This window comes from Aphis gossypii, chromosome 1 (assembly GCF_020184175.1).
Source record: "Aphis gossypii isolate Hap1 chromosome 1, ASM2018417v2, whole genome shotgun sequence".
Classification (NCBI taxonomy): domain Eukaryota; kingdom Metazoa; phylum Arthropoda; class Insecta; order Hemiptera; family Aphididae; genus Aphis; species Aphis gossypii.
Window position 1 is genome coordinate 87,178,870 of NC_065530.1, and position 18,973 is coordinate 87,197,842.

At 29.3% G+C, this 18,973-nt stretch overlaps 3 protein-coding genes across 9 annotated transcripts; 2 read left to right on the forward strand and 1 right to left on the reverse strand.

Moving 5' to 3' along the window:
* Positions 1-1,508: 1,508 nt before the first annotated feature.
* Positions 1,509-15,024, forward strand: LOC114132434 (uncharacterized). 7 transcript variants are annotated; one of them, XM_050198711.1, is made up of 5 exons: positions 1,509-1,676; positions 8,067-8,421; positions 10,375-10,506; positions 14,457-14,571; positions 14,683-15,024. In XM_050198711.1, the coding sequence occupies exons 2-5, from the start codon at positions 8,089-8,091 to the stop codon at positions 14,832-14,834; spliced, it is 732 nt and encodes a 243-aa protein (XP_050054668.1). In that variant the 5' UTR covers positions 1,509-1,676; positions 8,067-8,088; the 3' UTR covers positions 14,835-15,024. The 7 variants fall into 7 exon arrangements, with proteins under 7 accessions (XP_050054668.1, XP_050054667.1, XP_050054670.1 ...); XM_050198710.1 differs by having other exon boundaries at positions 1,511-1,676; positions 7,983-8,421; XM_050198713.1 differs by lacking the exon at positions 1,509-1,676 and adding an exon at positions 7,450-7,877 and having other exon boundaries at positions 7,983-8,421; positions 14,686-15,024.
* LOC126549463 (uncharacterized) lies at positions 10,792-12,667 on the forward strand. Its single transcript, XM_050198706.1, has 2 exons — positions 10,792-11,609; positions 11,718-12,667. The coding sequence occupies exons 1-2, from the start codon at positions 11,513-11,515 to the stop codon at positions 12,491-12,493; spliced, it is 873 nt and encodes a 290-aa protein (XP_050054663.1). The 5' UTR covers positions 10,792-11,512; the 3' UTR covers positions 12,494-12,667.
* LOC114131708 (anaphase-promoting complex subunit 4) lies at positions 14,977-18,650 on the reverse strand. Its single transcript, XM_027997104.2, has 5 exons — positions 18,455-18,650; positions 18,183-18,375; positions 17,965-18,093; positions 17,770-17,906; positions 14,977-17,203 (listed from the first exon to the last, which is right to left on the reverse strand). The coding sequence occupies exons 2-5, from the start codon at positions 18,289-18,291 to the stop codon at positions 15,374-15,376; spliced, it is 2,205 nt and encodes a 734-aa protein (XP_027852905.2). The 5' UTR covers positions 18,292-18,375; positions 18,455-18,650; the 3' UTR covers positions 14,977-15,373.
* Between the last annotated feature and the right edge of the window lie 323 nt (positions 18,651-18,973).

An 18,973-nucleotide genomic window follows, 5' to 3' on the forward strand; every position in this document is an offset into this window, starting at 1 on the left:
CATTTGAAGAGGTGTACGTTAAGTAAGATTTCATTATAATATTACTCATTATGTGTGTATTTTGATTTTTTTTTTTTTTTTTTGATGCATGTAAGGAACGTAACATTTCTAAAACAATATATTTCATATTACTGACAATTGCAACATCATCATAAATATACCTTTATTTCGTAATGAGATTTTGTTTTTATTTATAGTACTACAGTACTATAGTAGCCAGTAGAAAAACAATAATTTGTCGATGAACGGACATATATAGGTATATAAAATACAGTACAAGTACATTAAACCGCCTATACATGTTAATCATTATAGTATAGATAAATCTGTGTCCCCACAAAATTGTAGTTTTAGAAGTAGGCAACAAGACCTATCAGACAAACAGGGCATAATAAAATTATTTTAATAAACATAATATCTATTAATATTATATTGTACATGCTAATATTATTTGTGCATGACATATTTAACAATAAAATATTACCTAAGTTAACACATATAATTTATATATTTAATTTTACAATACGTGAGATGCTATCAATTACGAATCAAATTTAATATAATAATATACACTCCAATATGCTTTGCTAAATAATTTAATTGTCATTTGTCAGTGATCGAATTAAGCATTATTATAATAATAATACATTATAATAAACATATAACGATAACAAGACAAAAATGAATTATAATATATGTACGGATCAGCAATTAATTGTATCACAACAATATTATTTTATAATACATGTTATATATATACAGTGTGATTCACCTATCATGTTACCTAAACCCCCTTTTCTTTTATAGTATAATTACTCAAAATCTGATTCTTGGAATTTTTAAATATATTTAAACACCATACTTTCAAGTTCTTAAAATTTATAGTACTACTTAGACAGTGTCTCGCTGAGTTACCAACTCTGTTTTTAAATGAAAACTCTATTATAAATTATTTAATGGATAATTTTTTTGAAAATTTCATCAATTAATCTATCTCTTACCCACAATTATAGTTTGTAAAATAGTTCCAATATAATAAATACTATAACTAATGTTACATGCATTTTATATTTTTGTAAACCCATTTATAAGAACTATTATCCTTATTAGTATATATATATTGTATAGGTAAACATTTTAATAACTGAGAAACTACTTATTAAAATTTTTAGTTAAGTACATCAAAATATTCCAAAAAATTATCCACTGAATAATTTAATAATTTACAGTAATAAATGGTGGTTCTCATTTGAAATATAGAAGTTTCTATTGTAACAAAATAGTAAATACCATTCAATAAGTATTAAAAAAAATTTAAATATTTTTTAAATAATAAGGTCTTAAAGTTTGGTATCTATTAAAAAGTTTCAAAAATTAAAATTTTAATTAACTAATTATTAATAGAAAAAATGAGAGTGAGCATACTTGGACACTCACACTGTATATATATTTATTATGTACAATGTGATATGTATTAAGATTGCTACACATTTCGTAACGAGACGTTCGACCGTTTATAACAGTTGGACGATCGACGGCTTACTGTCACTTAGTAATCCGGAACGGGTCGTGATTATCATCGTATAGTGACAATGATCCGGAACTCTGACTTCTCATATTCCTAGGTATAGACATTTATGCACGGCGGTGTCAGGAGCTAAGATCGTACTCACATCGTACGTATATATTATACATAGAAATATTATAAACATATAAGAGCAGAAAAATTTTTTGCAATGTAATATAAAATATTTAAAACATTCATTATTATCTTTGTTAATATTTTTGATTTTTAAATATATTTAATACACATAGTGTAATAGCTATGGCCTATGACTTATTTGTAATATCACATAATACCATCTTTTCAGAGAAAAATCCAATAATTGTTATCTTAATCGTTATGCTCTCACATTTTTACTATATATGTATTAGATCAGAAGAATAATTTTACAAAAACGTTTGGATAACAGGTTAAAAATCGAAGGGATAAGACGTGAAATTTACTATAGAGCTATTTATTTTATAGTTTTAAATTTAAATAATCACTATATAATTAACTGTTTGTTCAATATTTTACGTATAATTAAAATTGTATATGATGTCATTGTAAAAGACTGATAAATTACTACGTGAATCGTTAAGATTTATTTATGTTGAAATTTACTTAGGAATTAAGACTGAAAGATTTACTGAAATGTAATATGTTAAATTAAAAAAAAACACTTTGTTGAGGTATATCATAAAAAATATAGGTACATGGTAAATATATACATAATATAATATATTAACGTCTATATTATGTATAATGTAGCTACTCAGCAGCTACTCTACACATTTGTACAGATAATACCTGTACCTTAATGTTATATTACATTTTTCATAGTTATATCAACATTAAGAGTATTTCTGTGGAGTATTGTATCCAACACCAGGAATAATTTTTGCTAGAGATATAACTATTATTATAGTTATTGAATTTACATATAACATAAACATATTATTATAATTATTATAACACTACTGAGTATTCAACTGGGATAAATATATAATTAGCAGAGTGAGAAATTATCTTTTGAAAATGGATTAAAAAAATCAATTTTTTTTTTTGAATTTTGGATTTTTGAATTTCAAGTCCAAAGATTTAAAATTATCTATTCATCTATGCAATATATATACATGTTATATTACACATTCTATACAATATCTATTAGGTATATATTTATAGTGATACAGTATATTTACGTCTGAACACCCGCAGGTACAAGAAAAACAATAAATGTACTTGAAACTGAATACTCTGCTGGTGGTTGTGAATAATAAAAAAAATCTAACTTAAGGTCGATACTATATTTAATATTTATATCTATATGTGTATATAATATACAAAGTGATTATTATTTTTATACAGAATTCGTAAAACGTTTAGGTATGAAAAATAAGAGCAACTTTTATATTATTAAGCTGTGTAAGTTTTCCGCGTATAGTTCAATTTCATCGATTTATATGTCAATTCCTAGTCAAATAAAATCGAATTATACGTCATATGGCGTGAAACTGAGACACCAACGATATCATTTTAATTATAGACACCCGCGAGAGCGCCAAAAAATAGTCTAATGTGGACAATGTATAGTAATATAAATTGTGTACCTACACTCTACATCTATTATTAATAGATATTAGATAGATTACTTATACCAATAAATTATTATATTATTATTTGTTGTCAAAAAATTAATTTTAATGGTTTCTTTTAAAACTCTTTATCAAGAAAACATCTCACCCACATAATAATATAGTGATGTCAATATCTCAAACGTTGTTTTTTTATGTTTTTTTTGTAATATTTTTATAATATGCTATTGAAAATGTATTACTTAATGAAATATGCAACCCACCTCGTAGTAGTGCAAAATAAATTATTTTATTCTAAATTATAGAATCTATATTCAAAAAATGTTTTTCTACTAGAAAAAACTAAGAAGTAGATTGGTTTTTATAATTTAACTATTATAACGTTATTAAGTAACTTGAAGATCACATTTTAGTTATAGGCCTATAATATAATACTAAGGTATTCGATGTTTTCTTTCTTAATTATATACCGGTATGAATAATTGATTAAAGCACTTTTTTCATGACATTCAATAACAACTTACTGTTTTCTTAATTTTGGATAAATTTTTGATGTACATAAACACATAAAGACGAATATAAATCTTAACGATATCTTAATAGAATTAAATTAATTATAGCCTTTGTATTATGTCTTTTATAAGTTTGATAATAAAGCTATTGTTGCATATTTATATATGAAATTCGTGTAATTTTGTCTACTAGATATTGTATATTTTTATATTTAAAAAAAAAACAATATCTTTCAGTTTTCTTGAACATATTTAACTTTTTAAGAAAATAATAAATTTAATTAATATCTAATAAGTATCAAAATAATTTAATTTTAAAACAGAAACCTCCCTTAATGTTGATTAAATTTCGGCAATGTCAAATAAACATAATAAATTGTGAATTTTTTGAAATCAATTTATAATATTCTTTGCTTCGAACGGAATTTAAAATATGAAATTTATCTCGACTAATTATTATTTATTATATAAATATGTCAAATTAAAATTGTTTTGTGATATTGATATAAATTTAAATTATGTACCTATTAAGTTGTTCTTTATAAAAAATAATGTACAAAGAACTTTGTGTATAATAGCCATATAAAAAAATAAGTGTAATTAATAATTAACAAATAATTATATATTTCTGATTTCTAAAGAGCCTTAATTGTTTAAAATCACAGTTTGCTATAGAGTATATTATAATATTATATTTGTAGATTGTAGAATATTTGTTATCTTTGTTTAACCTATGCCATAATTAAAGAAATACATAAATATACGTGAATATTTAAATTTTGTTTAACACTATAATAGTCTTTTAGAAACATTTAAAAAATATTTATTTTACTGTGACATCTATTTTGCTTCTTTACTGAACAATTACATAAATAAAATAAAAACTATAAATCCTTCCCCATCCTAAAGAAAAAAATAAAAAATTTTAACAGAAATAGTTTTTAGTGGCTTATACTTTACCGAAATTCTCAAATACCTAATATAAATAACCTACGCCTGTATAGATATTTTATTTATTAAGATAACAAATATATAGTTATGGATTTCAAAATATATAAAATTTAATATAAAAAATAATTACTGAAGTAGATATTATCAAATACAGTAGCTTATCTATTTTATCAAATCACGCCATGTGTTCAATTATTCTATAGAAATCATTTCTAAACCTTCAAAACCACATATCACTCACGCAGTAGCCAGTAATTCTAATTATGAAAAAGCTATACTATTATACTAACCCCCCACAGTACGCAGTGATGTGTAGGTTAGACCTACTAGTTTAAAATTTCACATTACCAATAAGTATATAAATTTCTAATGTTTCAGCTATTTGAATTAAATGTCGTCATTCTTAGGTTATAGTCCTGTATTTATTTTTTAATGTATATATAATTATACTATGTATAATATAATTTATTATATAATATATAAAAGACAAATATTTAAATACTACCGAATGTGGAGTGACAATATTTATAAACATCGTATAATATAAAGATCACAGACACTCCGGACAGGTTAGGTTAAGTTAGGTTATATACACCAATTTATTAATGTTTAATATTTTGACGAAATTTATATCACTAAATATTAAAAATCAACTGTGAAATATTAATACAAGTTTATATTAATACAAGTTTTTATACAAATTATGAATTTTATTATGTTTCATAATTTTTTTTTTTTTTATTTATTCAATAATAAATATACCTACTATGAAATTTTTATATGTATTTTTACTAGTTGTTAGTACGCCAACATTGTTATCAATTGAAACTACTTAGGTTTTTAACATGCAACATTTATAGATAGAAAAATATATTAACGAGTGTCGAGTATTGAATTTTGTAGAATGCACTTACCTATCTTTTTTAATGATATACATTATTAATTTACGTATGACAAACTTATTACCCGTAATTTTAAATAAATATCTAATTTTGCATTATTTCGAGTTTCAATAAAACTTATTGAGAATAAATCAACTATACTATAGGATTTAAGTGACATTTTTTTATCTTTTGAACTTATTAAATTTACATAATATTATAATAGTGTAATTTACTATCACTTATCACAGTGTATTTAAATAATTGTCTAATATATTATATTATTATGTTGCTTAGCAGCTATCAGTTGAAAATTTTAACTCTTAATTATCATAACAATTGAATATTTATTATTTATAATCAATATTCAATGTTATAACTATTATTCCTAAAACGTTTAACATTATAAAACTACATTCTATCATTATAGTTTATAAATATATATTATGTTCAAAATAATGTTGAAGCCGATGTGTCTAAACTCTAAGTATATAAATATTAACTATATTCTGAAAATTGAATAAAATAAACAAATAATTATTATTACAACTATTTTGATAAGTGCATAATATAAATATATTGCATATAAGAATTAAGATTTTTAATGAGAAAAAAATTTAAAACGTCGAAATCATCGTCATCAGTGTTAGCTAAAACATGTGAAAATACAAAATACCTACTCTGATTGCAAATGGGTGGCTCCACAACTCCCTATATACGTAATATACAGTGAAACCTCTTCTAACGGACTAAATGGCAGACAAAATTTCAGCGATCGAGTGTCTGGAATTTAAAAGTTTTGCATTACCTATATTAAAATATAAATAAATAACTTATAACACATAATAAGTATGTATAACCTGCGTGTAAGTACTTAAAATATTAGTCAATATAATATTACCTATACTACAATATTACATTTTAATCGGTCAATAATTTATATAATAACATCAATACCATCGATCAGTGGGTATTACTATATAATATTTATTGCATTATAGTATACACTGATGTAACTGCATATTGAACACTATAGTCAAATCAGTCATGATTTCGTAAGTTATTTATGTATCTACATAATACAATACACACTTAGGTATTATATATTATAAACTTCGACAAGTTTTGGCGGTTTTCCGTATTAATGTCTATAATAAATAACACATTGATAAAAATATCACTACCCAACTCGTGGAAATAATAATATTATTATATGTTAGTATCTATACGACTTTGACCCGGTCTATCATTTAGGCATAGACGTGTCAAACAAAGACGAATAAAATTGCATTAGTGTGCGACACAAGGGCAATAGTAATAAAACATATAATTAAAATTTTTCGTTTATATTTTAAAATGCGTCGAAACTGAGAAAAAAAAGTAATAAAATAATATTGCTTTATATATCAATAAGAAAATCGAAAAAATCTCTTTTCCCCTCGACATATACCCACCCTTCACAAGCATATTTGTATATTTGTATGTATAGTATTTATAATAATATTATTATGATGTATACACTTTTTAAATTGATTTTCGATTTCAATGATCATAACGACACAAGGTTGCGTTATCCCAAATAGCTAATGAACCAGTAATGATAGACATTACCGTCCAATACAGCTACAGTAATACCACATTATACAGCTGTTGCAGGCGGGCAGGCGGGCAGGTAAAGTCATCACAGACATAATACGACATCACGTCCTACAATACGTCTCTGTTCGCGACGAAAGATACAGCGCCCATAGATAATAATAAATAATAATATTATATAGCTATAGGACCGCCCGGCGATACGTTTTTTCGGATTCGTTTTCCATCGCCGCCGCCGCCGCCGTGTAGTGTCAAAACAAAACGTCGTAATTGGCCGGGTGTCAACCCAAGTCTATAAACGTATCCTATACCTCTACACGTCGCCGCTATAACCGTCATCGTACATAAAAATAATAATAATATTGTTGTGTTTCGCGATTACTATTCAGCTACTGCTGTGCGCGCGTATAGAACAAAAAACAAAAAAAAAAAAATAAAAAATTACGAGTTATTTTCGAACATAGCCGTCGCGCGTCGCACACGCCTATTGGCTATTATTGTGACGCTGATGCAGCGGCGTCTGTTGCCTATCTGGCTCTCTCGGACCAAAGAGCTGCAGTAACGTTTCGGTTTCAGTGGCGCGCGTACTACTACGACCACGGTTCGAATTTCGCGTGGACCGTGCGTTAAATATAGTTTTAAAATTATAGGTAGTCGTAGGAAAACCGCGAAGTGCCAGAAATCTATGGATTGTTACACAAACTAACGATAGCTACGATCATAAATCGGAGAATTTCGTGGTTCGTCCATAAAATACCTATGCACTACATATATTTTAAAATATATTAATAATATTTAGGTATATCATAATTTTTATATTTGTGTTCATATATATATACAATCTCGGTGTATATACCTATATTAATTATAATTTGCGCAACGTATTAACCGCGTTTTTCCGCAGGTCCACGCCGCCGTCGTCGCTTATAAGTCCGACTGCGATAAGCTATCGGTAGTATAAGGTACCTTATAATCTACTTACTTACAGACAGATCGGCGGTGATAGCGCAATGCTAGTGTCCAGAGCCGTGGCATGTCTGCGCACGTTTTTCGCGGTTGCTGCTTTAATCGTCGGCCGTTGCGCTGGCAGGCCAGCGTCTGTCGGAGCCGGAGTTACGAACAACGGCGACAGCGGTGAAAACCAGAAAGATTTGCTACCGTTCCAACACACCATCATTGAAGTATCACCAGGCGAGACGGCCGTGCTCCAGTGTCCCAGCAATGACGAACACCACAGGTTCCAGTTCTGGTGGATGAAACCCGATCAGATCATTGGGCCTGGGACCGCGCCCAACAGCGACAAGTTCAAATATGAAGTCCTCACCGGCACGCTTTACATCAAGGTCCGTAGTACTAGTGTTATTTAATAATATAGTCCTTATATACTATATTGTTATATGCTTATATCAGTGTGGATAGTGTGTATACTCACGGGTAAAATGGAAAAAGTAAATTTAAGTATTTTCACTTATTATTTTAATGATACATTATCGGAGCTTTTATTAGGTATAATTTTTATTTTTTCCTTAAATTCATTTAATTTGAATATTTTTCAATTATCTGTGAAGAATTAAAAATATGTTACTGTTACTAAAGATTTGAGACATTTTTTCGTTTCATGTTAAATAAGTGGTTTCAACTTGTTAGCTCTTACAAACTTCATATTATAATATATTAATATATAATATCATAACTGCAAGTAGGTATACGTGTATTGCACACGGAAATAAAATTACGTATATTTATTATAATTATTCATACATTTTCGATCGTGCCCACTTCAGAAAGAAATAAAAGTATGAGGGGTCATACACTCGTATCTCCTCCCTCATTAAAATATATTAATGATTAAAACTCAATTCATTTTTAATTAGATTATTCAAAAGTTAGCAATGAAATGGTTTTTGTAAATCTAACTTTTTTCTTGCACAAGTTTCATATTTATTTTTTAAACAAAGTAATTCCACATTGTGCTCGTAAATGTATTATATTATATTATGTAATTTGTACGATACCTTTAATTTGACTGAGAAGTTTTCAGCATATGATTTTCGGACGTACCAAAATGGAATGTTATAGACTTATAGTATTATAGTAATAGTATTCGACTTGGCTGGAGGAATTTAATGCAGTAGTTTTTGTTATTTCCATAGTCTCGAAGACCATATAGGTATAAATATTGAGTATAATATGACTGTGATATACTATTTGTGAGTCCAGAGACTGGAAACTTTATTATATTTTTATTTCCTGTTCCGGTTTTTAAAACTATAAAATAAAGGTCCGGATTAATAACGGTAGTTTCTTGATAACGCATATTTTTAATCATCTATTTTAACTATTTTTATTTTAGGTATACAATTTAAAATTAATTTAATAACTCAATACAAAATGTAGTAAAACGTAAAAATCTAACGCATACCAGTCCTTTGATACTTAAAATACATAAGGAATTTATGTTTTTATTTATCGATAGATTGATAAATTATTTTATACATTAAAGCGTTCTTAAACACTTAAAAGACGCTTCTTTGCAATATCTTCTAAATGTATTCTTAAACATTTATTTTAACGCACTAGGTGTTTTCAAATTTCTAAACAATTCAATGCATTTTTGAAGCAAATCTAGCATATACCTACCAAAAAATGTTATTAAATTATTCTACATTTACCTTGACCGACACATATCAACGAATTAGGTGCGATCAGAGCTGTCTATAGAATATATATATATAATTACAGCGAAAATATCAATACATACCTACTTATTAATCGTTATAAAAGGCAAAATTTTTATATTTATTTACGATTAACGAAATTACCCTAATAATACTACAGCGTGGTTTTATAATATAGCCTATTTTAGAATGTATTTTAGAGAGAGGTAATAAATGGATTACACCCATAGCGGTCCTTGGATTTTTTATGTGTATTTATATAATAATTGTAACTATAACAATAAAAAATAAATATTACCATAAGGTACAAAAAAAAAAAACAAGTCAATATTAACGTGATACGTGGAGAGGGGAATACCCTTTGTGTTCAAAATAGAATTAAAAATGTAATCGACCTCTCTCGCGCCCTATTGGAAAAACAACAGATATGTCATTGATTTTAATTAGGTGATAATATAATTTATCCAGCACATTCTAAACCAATATACGATCTACCATTAAGATTTCTTTCCCAAAAAAATATTATCTTATACATTAACATTTATCGGTTTATTATAAAAATACGTTAATTTATTCACAACGGAGAAACGAGATAACGGTTGTGTTTCGCATTTTCAGCAAGTAACACCTCAAGAAAGCGGAATCTACACGTGCGTCTGTAAACATCTAGGAAACATATCGCTATCGGCGAGGTCAGTACAGCTGGAAATAAAAAAGGACTGGAAGGACCTCTGGGAAAACGATTACACGGTAATTACTCAAACATCACTATACCAATATTATTATAATATAATAATGAAAATTATTATCTTAATAACGCTGCTATACAGCATTGCATACTATACAGGGTGTATCTTATGTCGTTGTACGCGGGGTTTTTTAACGATTATGGATCGACAACTTGGAATTTTAAAAAAAAGAAAAAATACGTGTTTCTTTATTTTAAACGACCAATTTTTTTATAACAATTTTAAAATTTTTAAGCAAGCAGTTGTACCAACATCAAAATCAACATTTTTTTTTCAAATGGTAACAAATATATTTTTTGATCGATACTTATAGAGCTTTTTTTAAAAAAAAAATTGATGTTAAAATCATACATTTTGGTTCACTGGTTTATTTATTACGGGCATCCTAAACTTTAATAAATTGATTTAAATGGATTGTATTTCTAGAGGTATGAATAATTTTTTTTTAAACTTTCTTTTAATAAAATTCTACACTTTTTTATAAACTTAATCAAAAATCTTATCATACACGTGTAAAAACAAAATAGAAGTAGAAGTATTTTTCTGGGATGATTGCCTACAAAACTGTTGAACATATTTTAACATACAATTATAAAATAAGTGAGTACATACATACTTGCTATTATTGTATGATCCTCATAACTCGATTAATTTAGATTTTTTCTAGATAGTTATTTTGTTTATTTAAAATAATCTAAGTTTGGATACTTAATTAGGCAGATAAGTATTATAATAATATTCGGTTATTATTATAATAACATTGGAAGTCTTTAATTAACACATGATACAGATACCTAAAATTGATAAATTAACTATTTATGTAAATAATTATGCAAGTTGTTTATTTAAAATCATGATTATTTAAAGATTCTAGTTATATCTAACTTTATTTTTATTATTTGCAAATGTACAAATATATTTATTACAAATCAGTTTAAGTTTTTACTCGATCAAGACGTTTTTATAGAGAAGTTTAGTTCAATAAACACTTTATTGTGCGAGTTATAATGCATTCGATTGAGGAGCGTGTGGAAATAATTTTTTTGTATGGTTCTACCAAATGTCTTGCCGAAACTGCTAGACAATTTAATGTTTTACATCCAGGTAAAAATTAGACACATTTAATTATTTAAAATACGTAATTAATTCGTCTACAAAAATGTATGTAATAGTAATAGTTTTAAAATTAATAAATTTATTTTTTTCAAATAGAAAATAATGTTCAAAAATCATATGTCAAACATCTTGTTGACAAGTTTCGAGAAACTGGAAGTGTTAATGATAAAAAAAAACCAGGACGAATCGCAGAAGTAGTTCAAAACGAAAATACGAAAATAACGGTTTTAGGTATGGTTGCTAATGACCCTACGCAGTCATTAAAAACCTTATCGGAAAATTTGGGAATTTCAAGGCAAAGTGTTTGGCGTATATTAAAAAACCATAAGTATAAACCATTCAAAATGAGTATTGTTCAGGAATTAGGAGAAGGTGACGAAGACAGACGCTTAGAATTTTGTGAGACTATTTTGGAAAAAATAAATGCTAATGCAGATTTAATAAAGCACATCGTATTTAGCGACGAATCGTCATTTTCCCTTTCTGGGGAAGTTAATACACAAAACTGCCGTTATTGGTCCGATAGTAATCCACATGTCTTGAGACATGGACATACACAATGGCCCCAAAAAATAAATGTCTGGGCTGGTATTTTTGGTGACCATGTTATCGGGCCAATATTTTTTGAAGGTAATTTAACTGGGGAAAAGTACCTTGCTATGCTTCAGAATGTCATTCAGCCATTAGTTGTTCGGGCAATAGAGGACAATGATAATCATACAGAGTTAGATGAAGAAAATGTATTTTTTCAACAAGATGGTGCACCAGCTCATTATACAATTCCAGTCAGAGAGTACTTGGATCGCGAATATCCAGGAAGTGGATTGGACGTCGTGGACCTATTGAATGGCCCCCAAGATCACCAGATTTAACACCAATTGATTTTTTTCTTTGGGGACATTTAAAAACAGTAGTCTATAAAACTCCAAACGACAACATTGAAATGTTAAAAACAAGAATTTTTGATGAATGCCATAAATTAACACCTGCCAATTTTAAAAATATTCGTCAGGAATTCCAAGACCGATTATACTACTGTCAAGAAGTAAATGGTATGCAATTTGAACATTTAATTTAAATTTTATAGTCATTTTAATTTTTTTTTTATTTTAAAATAAACCAAAAAATGTTTAAAAATTTTTATTTAGTTCATTAGATAATGTATTTCCCAAGTTTTATGTGTCTGATAAGATCTTTGATTTAAGTTTATAAAAAGGTGTAGAATATTGCATTAAAAGAAAAATTTAAAAAAATTATTTATAGCTCTAGAAATACAATTTATTTAATAGCTTAGGGTGCCCGTAGTAAATAAATCAGTGAACCAAAATGTATGATTTTAACATCAATTTTTTTTTTAAAAAAAGCTCTATAAGTATCGATTAAAAAATATATTTGTTACCATTTGAAAAAAAAATGTTGATTTTGATGTTGGTACAACTGCTTGTTTAAAAATTTTAAAATTGTTATAAAAAAATTGGCCGTTTAAAATAAAGAAACACGTATTTTTTCTTTTTTTTAAAATTCCAAGTTGTCGATCCATAATCGTTAAAAAACCCCGCGTACAACGACATAAGATACACCCTGTATAGTAGATACATAGTATAATATACCTATTCTTAACACTGTAGTATTTTATTTTTTTGCCTGAAAGTATGTTTATCACTAACAGCTGGCGTTTATCAAAGATTAAACTATTATTGTACAGGTATTACATTAAAAATTATACATAATATTATATTATATTAATACGTTACGATTTCATGATTTATGATGATTGATTAACGGTAACGTATTTTTTACTACTATATTGCGTAAAAGATATTGTACGAAAATTTATAAAATTTAAATTTCGTCGAAGTTAACAAAAAAAAACGGTTACCCATTTTAATATTTTCATAGTATAGGTATTATATCTTTGACTATACTTAGGAGTACCATACATCTGATTTCTACAGCAGAGGATAATAAATATCGACGCAAGTAAAGAGGGGACTGGGGGAAGTTTTTAATTCAAATGTAGTACTTAGTACTAAATATTATATAACTTTTAAAAGATATTATTGGTAAATAAGCCTTTGATCTCCCAAAAAATTCGAGATATTTATTGCGCCAATAATAATAAGTAATGTATTTTAAATTACATCGTGCATTGATTTATGGTATGCACAATAAATGTGTATAGTGTACTGTCAGCAAGTGTAACGTTTTGCAGTATAAGTACTTAATGCGAATTAAGTAACGATGAAAGAATTAAAATGCCAGTGAAGATGGTAGGACAAACAAACAAATTAATTAGGTAAACTACTTATCTTTGGTCTTGTAGTTTTGTAGATCGCAGTTTCACTGTTTTCAAAACAACTTATTAAAATTTAATGTTTGCATACAGATATTATGATAGTGTGTATATTCTGTTCTTTAATTTTGATTTTGACCTTTGCTATTATAGTGTTATATTATATGACCTGAAAATTGAAGATATTTTATAACTATTACTGGTGTTATTATATAGATACTTTAATATTATGCTAAAACAATAAAGATGATATTATAATGCTGATCACTCTAGAAATTGAACTATAATTGATTATTATGTTAAAAAAAATGTAGATATATTAGATATAGGTATCTATCTAAAATATCTAATATTCTGATACGAATTTTTAATTTAAATATCTATAAAATTAACTATACTTATAGTTCATTTTTGAATTTTTTTTTTTTACTATTTCATACAGCATATTTTGTAAACTTTAAACACGTAATCAAATCTACTAGATTTGAGAACAAAAACACATACAGTAACAATTGCTTATTGATCGATTTTTATATGTGCAGGTCAACAGCATACGTGTGGCAGCTGTCTTGAGCGTATTAGTATTGCTATTGCTATTATTGTACCTGTTTTACCTAACAGCATACAAAAATAGTAACAGAACGTTACACTTCAGAGGTAATAAACTAATTGATTCGTTATACATAATACTTTTTACCGGCTGGTCCGGCAATGAAAAAGTAACTTATCATAATATAACCTCATATAACGTGTTGCGATTGATTTCAGAAGACTATTCGGACGAAGACGTATCGATGGACAGACAGATGTACAGAAAAACCAACATAATGAAAGAAAACATGTTTCAACACGGCATAGATAACCCGACGCTGGAAAAAGAAGCGGCCCAAATAAAAAATAACGGAGAGACGAAGGCGTAATAGCGGATGCAATAACACAGTTCGTCGGTATGAAAAATGCAGTTCCTTGTCGGAGAACGACTGTTTCGATTAATTTTTCTTCATTTTGCTCCGTTTTTATATAGTGAATGTAAATATATAAAAAAAAAAAATACGAATAATGTAACTGTATAAAAAAAATATATGAACAAAAAATAATACAAAAATATTATATACTTAGTAACTTAGTTTAAGTGTATCACAACCTTATGAGGAAGAACGTAGGACTATAATATAATATATATCGCGATTTGGAAGTATGCAAAATACAATATTATATTGTACGCGTTATTTTCCGGAGTGCACATCTTGTCAACATAATATACAAATAGGTATACATTGCACATAATGTATAAGAATGTTATACTTTGGTCGCGGCCTAACATCGTCATCATTAACGTAAATAAAATAATTATTCTTGTAACGACAACAACAGCAACAACTCGATACTTAAGTGTCTCAAGTATTGTGGGTAATGAGAGTAGGCGGATGTGGGTGTTTTATTGGTTGGGAGGAAGGGGTCACGCGGTCTCGTCAGTCAAGTTGGAGTCCCGCGTGATGTCCATGGCACTGTCCTCATCCTCGTCCTCTTCGTCGTCCACCTCCATTTCGAACAGCCGGACCTTGTGCCGGCTGTGCGACAACAATACGGCCACTTTCCTGGTGCCGCTGACCGCGAAACTCGAAGCCGCCATGTTCTCCACCACTCGGCACGTGTAATCGTTCAGCGTGTGACAGCTTCCCTCGCCGTCACTGTCGCCACTCGGTTGACCTATCCGACACGTGGTCAACCCGTCCGTCGAACAGTGACTACGCACGCTGTTTGTGGACAGCTGTATGAACAGCGAGAACCGGTTGGTCGCCTCGTCAAGCGTTTCCGTCAACACGGACACGTAGTCGTGCGAGTAGAACTGCACGTCGTGCACGTTCTGCTTGACGCCGTCGCACGAGTAAAACACGGTGGTGCTGCGATGTGTCACCTCTAGCGTGTCGCTGTACGCCATCAGTTCGTAAAACCCAAAGTCGTGAGCGCCGAGTTCTCGAACGCAGCACACCAGCAGCTTGTGATTGGGCAGGTCCACCATGCTGACACGGGTGCGGCCGTGCGACAACCCCGACGGCAATTCCAACGCCACGTTTTCGTGAAACACGAACGTCTTGTCGAAGAACGTCTTGCGCTGCGCGAATATGTCCATGAGGTCAGCCTTGAGCACGGCAAACTGTCGAGTCAGCGAATGGCCCCGGGGTGCTGCCAAGATCAATTCGTTCTCCTCTAAGCACGGGTTGTCTTGGAGCAGTGACCACCACTGACTGCGCGCGTCGTAGGGGCACTCCAAGTCACCGTCCAGGAAATACTGACCTACCCGGTCCAATTTATAGTCTTTAGCCTTCGAACCGGTCTCTCCCAGTCCGTTTATGTACTCGGCCAACATGTTGAGCTCGTGTTGCGACGTGTCCGACAACGACGGGTCGCTAGCCGAATTCTCGTCGTTCAGCTTGATCATCATGCCGTACAGCCATTTGAAGAACAACTTGTACCGGGTTAGCGACTCTTCGATGACGATCTGTACTTCGTTGCACTTCATCAAGAACCCGTTCACCGACCGTAGAGCTTTCTCCACGCTGTGCTCTGTCAGTCCGAGGCACTCGTACTTTTTTAGCGACATTCCGGATATCTCTACCAGCTGGAACAGAATCTGGTTGGTTACTTCGGACAGCTGATTCACCACCAGTTTCTGAACGTTGGTGTGGCTCGACTCAATCGACAGGCCGATTTTTTTAATACCCTTGTCGGTCAAATCTCTTTTCAGGAACTGGTCCATGCGCTCTGTTAATATGCCATAGATCAGAAGTTCCAATAGATCAGTCGATACCATTTCAGGATCTTCTGGACAATAAGAGCTCAGTTTCAGTTCCATTTCCATCAACGACACATGTTCCCACGTTTCCAGTATATTTTTCATTGTTTGATCTAAATAATCTAATGAAGACAACAACTGATCGTGTTTGAACGCCAAATCATAAACATCATCCCAGCATGTGTCGCAATCTTGTAATTTAATTGTCACTATTTCAATACTGCCGTAATAATATTGAATAGCCACATATAGATAACTAAAATCTACTGGCATGTGTATGTTTAACACAGTGCCTTCTTTTTTAAATATCTCAGCCAATTTAATGGATCCGCACAAAAATATGCCTAGTGCTAATATTTGTACTTCACAATTGGCCATGCCGACCAACAATAAATTCAATGTGTCTTGGACTTTAGGTATCTTGTTCTCCTCTTCAGGTGTATCACGAAGGACCAAGCTTTGAAGTTTTGGTAGATAATCAAGACCATTCATCTAAATCAAATTACGTACAAAAATTAATATTCACATGAAAATAAATACAATTAGACAATAGATCAGGCATTATGCATTTATTTACTCGTTGTCAAAACATATATTTGAAAATCATATGGAATAAATTCATTTTATACTGTATTTAAAATATAAAATTGTATTTTGCGTATCAAGAGATGTTTACTTAAAATTCAACAGTTGATTTATTTATTTAATTACATGTTTAAAAAATAAATTATTGAAATGACTATAAGATATATTTCTATTTTCTATTTTAGAGAGAACTTCAATAATATGAATTATTAGCTTAGTGAAAGTGTGTACACTCTAAATACTTATCCCTATGCTGTATAATATGTAACATCAATAAAATTATACATATCATTTATATATACCCTTATAATTTGAATAAGTACAAAGCTGAAGACATATTATATTTTATCATATGTATAAAATATTTTGTTTAAAATTATATGTATAAATAATAAATAATATTATTTATCTATAAATGCATAATTTTTCAAGCCATGATACTAGTTAGCAACAAAATTCTTATAAATAATAACCTTAATCAGTACAGAATCAATGGTGTCTTTTTTCTGAGGTTTTTCATGCTGTACCCACACTAAAGAAGTGACTTTACTCTCTGTAGTTTTGCTAAAAGCAATGTCTTTATTTTCCACATCCACTAATAATAAATCACCTAAAACAAATACACATAAACAAATCTGTAAAATATTTAATATGCAAATACAACTAACATGAATCATATGCTATTGCTAGCTGTTTTCCATCGGGTCTCCAAGCCAATGCAGTCACTAAAGTTTTATCTTTTGGGGCAGCCAAGGACCAGACTCGTTGCCAAGTGAGACGATGTAAAGACACCTCACCTAAAAAATACATATATAACTTTAATTAATAAAGTTAAAATAAAATAAATATTAATTAAATTAAATTATTAATGTGCATTGTTGTTTACCATGTTCCTTGGCTATGGCCAATAGATCCATTTTGTTTGACCATTCCATTTTCAAGACTTTAGTAGGTACATGCCGCTCTTCCAATTGTTTCATACCGTTTCCGTACATGTTAATAAAGCAAAAAAGAACTTCAAACTACAAAAAAATTGTTCTATTTTCTGAGATTTTCAATATTCTTTATGATATGTTTAACTATAATATGGATAACATTCTAAAATAATAACTTGTTAGGTATTCAATGTTTTGTATGTATGTATGAAAGCACTATTACCGATAGTTATAAATCATGCAAATGACGTATAAGCGTACATTTATAAATTGTAATGTCTTTAGTGTCGAATGTAAATGCTTGAAACTGAGAGCGGTCAACGAACAAACCGTTTCAATCAAATCTTTGCTGTTATCAATTTTTTAACTTACAATCATGCTTATCATTTATTTTTTGATTATATTATCAGTGTGTGCAGCATTTCTATCATAACGCGGTCTTGGACTATCGTGAATAACGAAGACATGAGCCACAAAAGTGTATATTAATATATTATTTGCTTCTTTGATCATAATATTATTAAATTAATATCATAAGATTTGTGATGTTGGTTTATGCCACAGACTTATTCATAGGTATTAGTACAACTGCTGGCGCCGTTAGCGACAATAACTATCTATCTAAATTATTAATATAATATACGACATATGAAGTATGAACACCTATTATTTTAGTCCATGGTGCATGTCAATATGTCATGTTGTGCCTAGAGACCCATATATATATTATACATATATTTTA

Excerpts from the sequence above, each read along its gene's own strand:
- LOC114132434 (XM_050198711.1), top strand. The coding sequence starts at position 8,089 with ATGCTAGTGTCCAGAGCCGTGGCATGTCTGCGCACGTTTTTCGCGGTT. Across the intron at positions 8,422-10,374 it reads CCGGCACGCTTTACATCAAG|CAAGTAACACCTCAAGAAAG; the intron begins GTCCGTAGTACT and ends TCGCATTTTCAG. Across the intron at positions 14,572-14,682 it reads CAGAACGTTACACTTCAGAG|AAGACTATTCGGACGAAGAC; the intron begins GTAATAAACTAA and ends GATTGATTTCAG.
- LOC126549463 (XM_050198706.1), top strand. The coding sequence starts at position 11,513 with ATGCATTCGATTGAGGAGCGTGTGGAAATAATTTTTTTGTATGGTTCT. Across the intron at positions 11,610-11,717 it reads ATTTAATGTTTTACATCCAG|AAAATAATGTTCAAAAATCA; the intron begins GTAAAAATTAGA and ends TTTTTCAAATAG.
- LOC114131708 (XM_027997104.2), bottom strand. The coding sequence starts at position 18,291 with ATGTACGGAAACGGTATGAAACAATTGGAAGAGCGGCATGTACCTACT. Across the intron at positions 18,094-18,182 it reads GGCCATAGCCAAGGAACATG|GTGAGGTGTCTTTACATCGT; the intron begins GTAAACAACAAT and ends TGTATTTTTTAG. Across the intron at positions 17,204-17,769 it reads TTGATTCTGTACTGATTAAG|ATGAATGGTCTTGATTATCT; the intron begins GTTATTATTTAT and ends AATTTGATTTAG.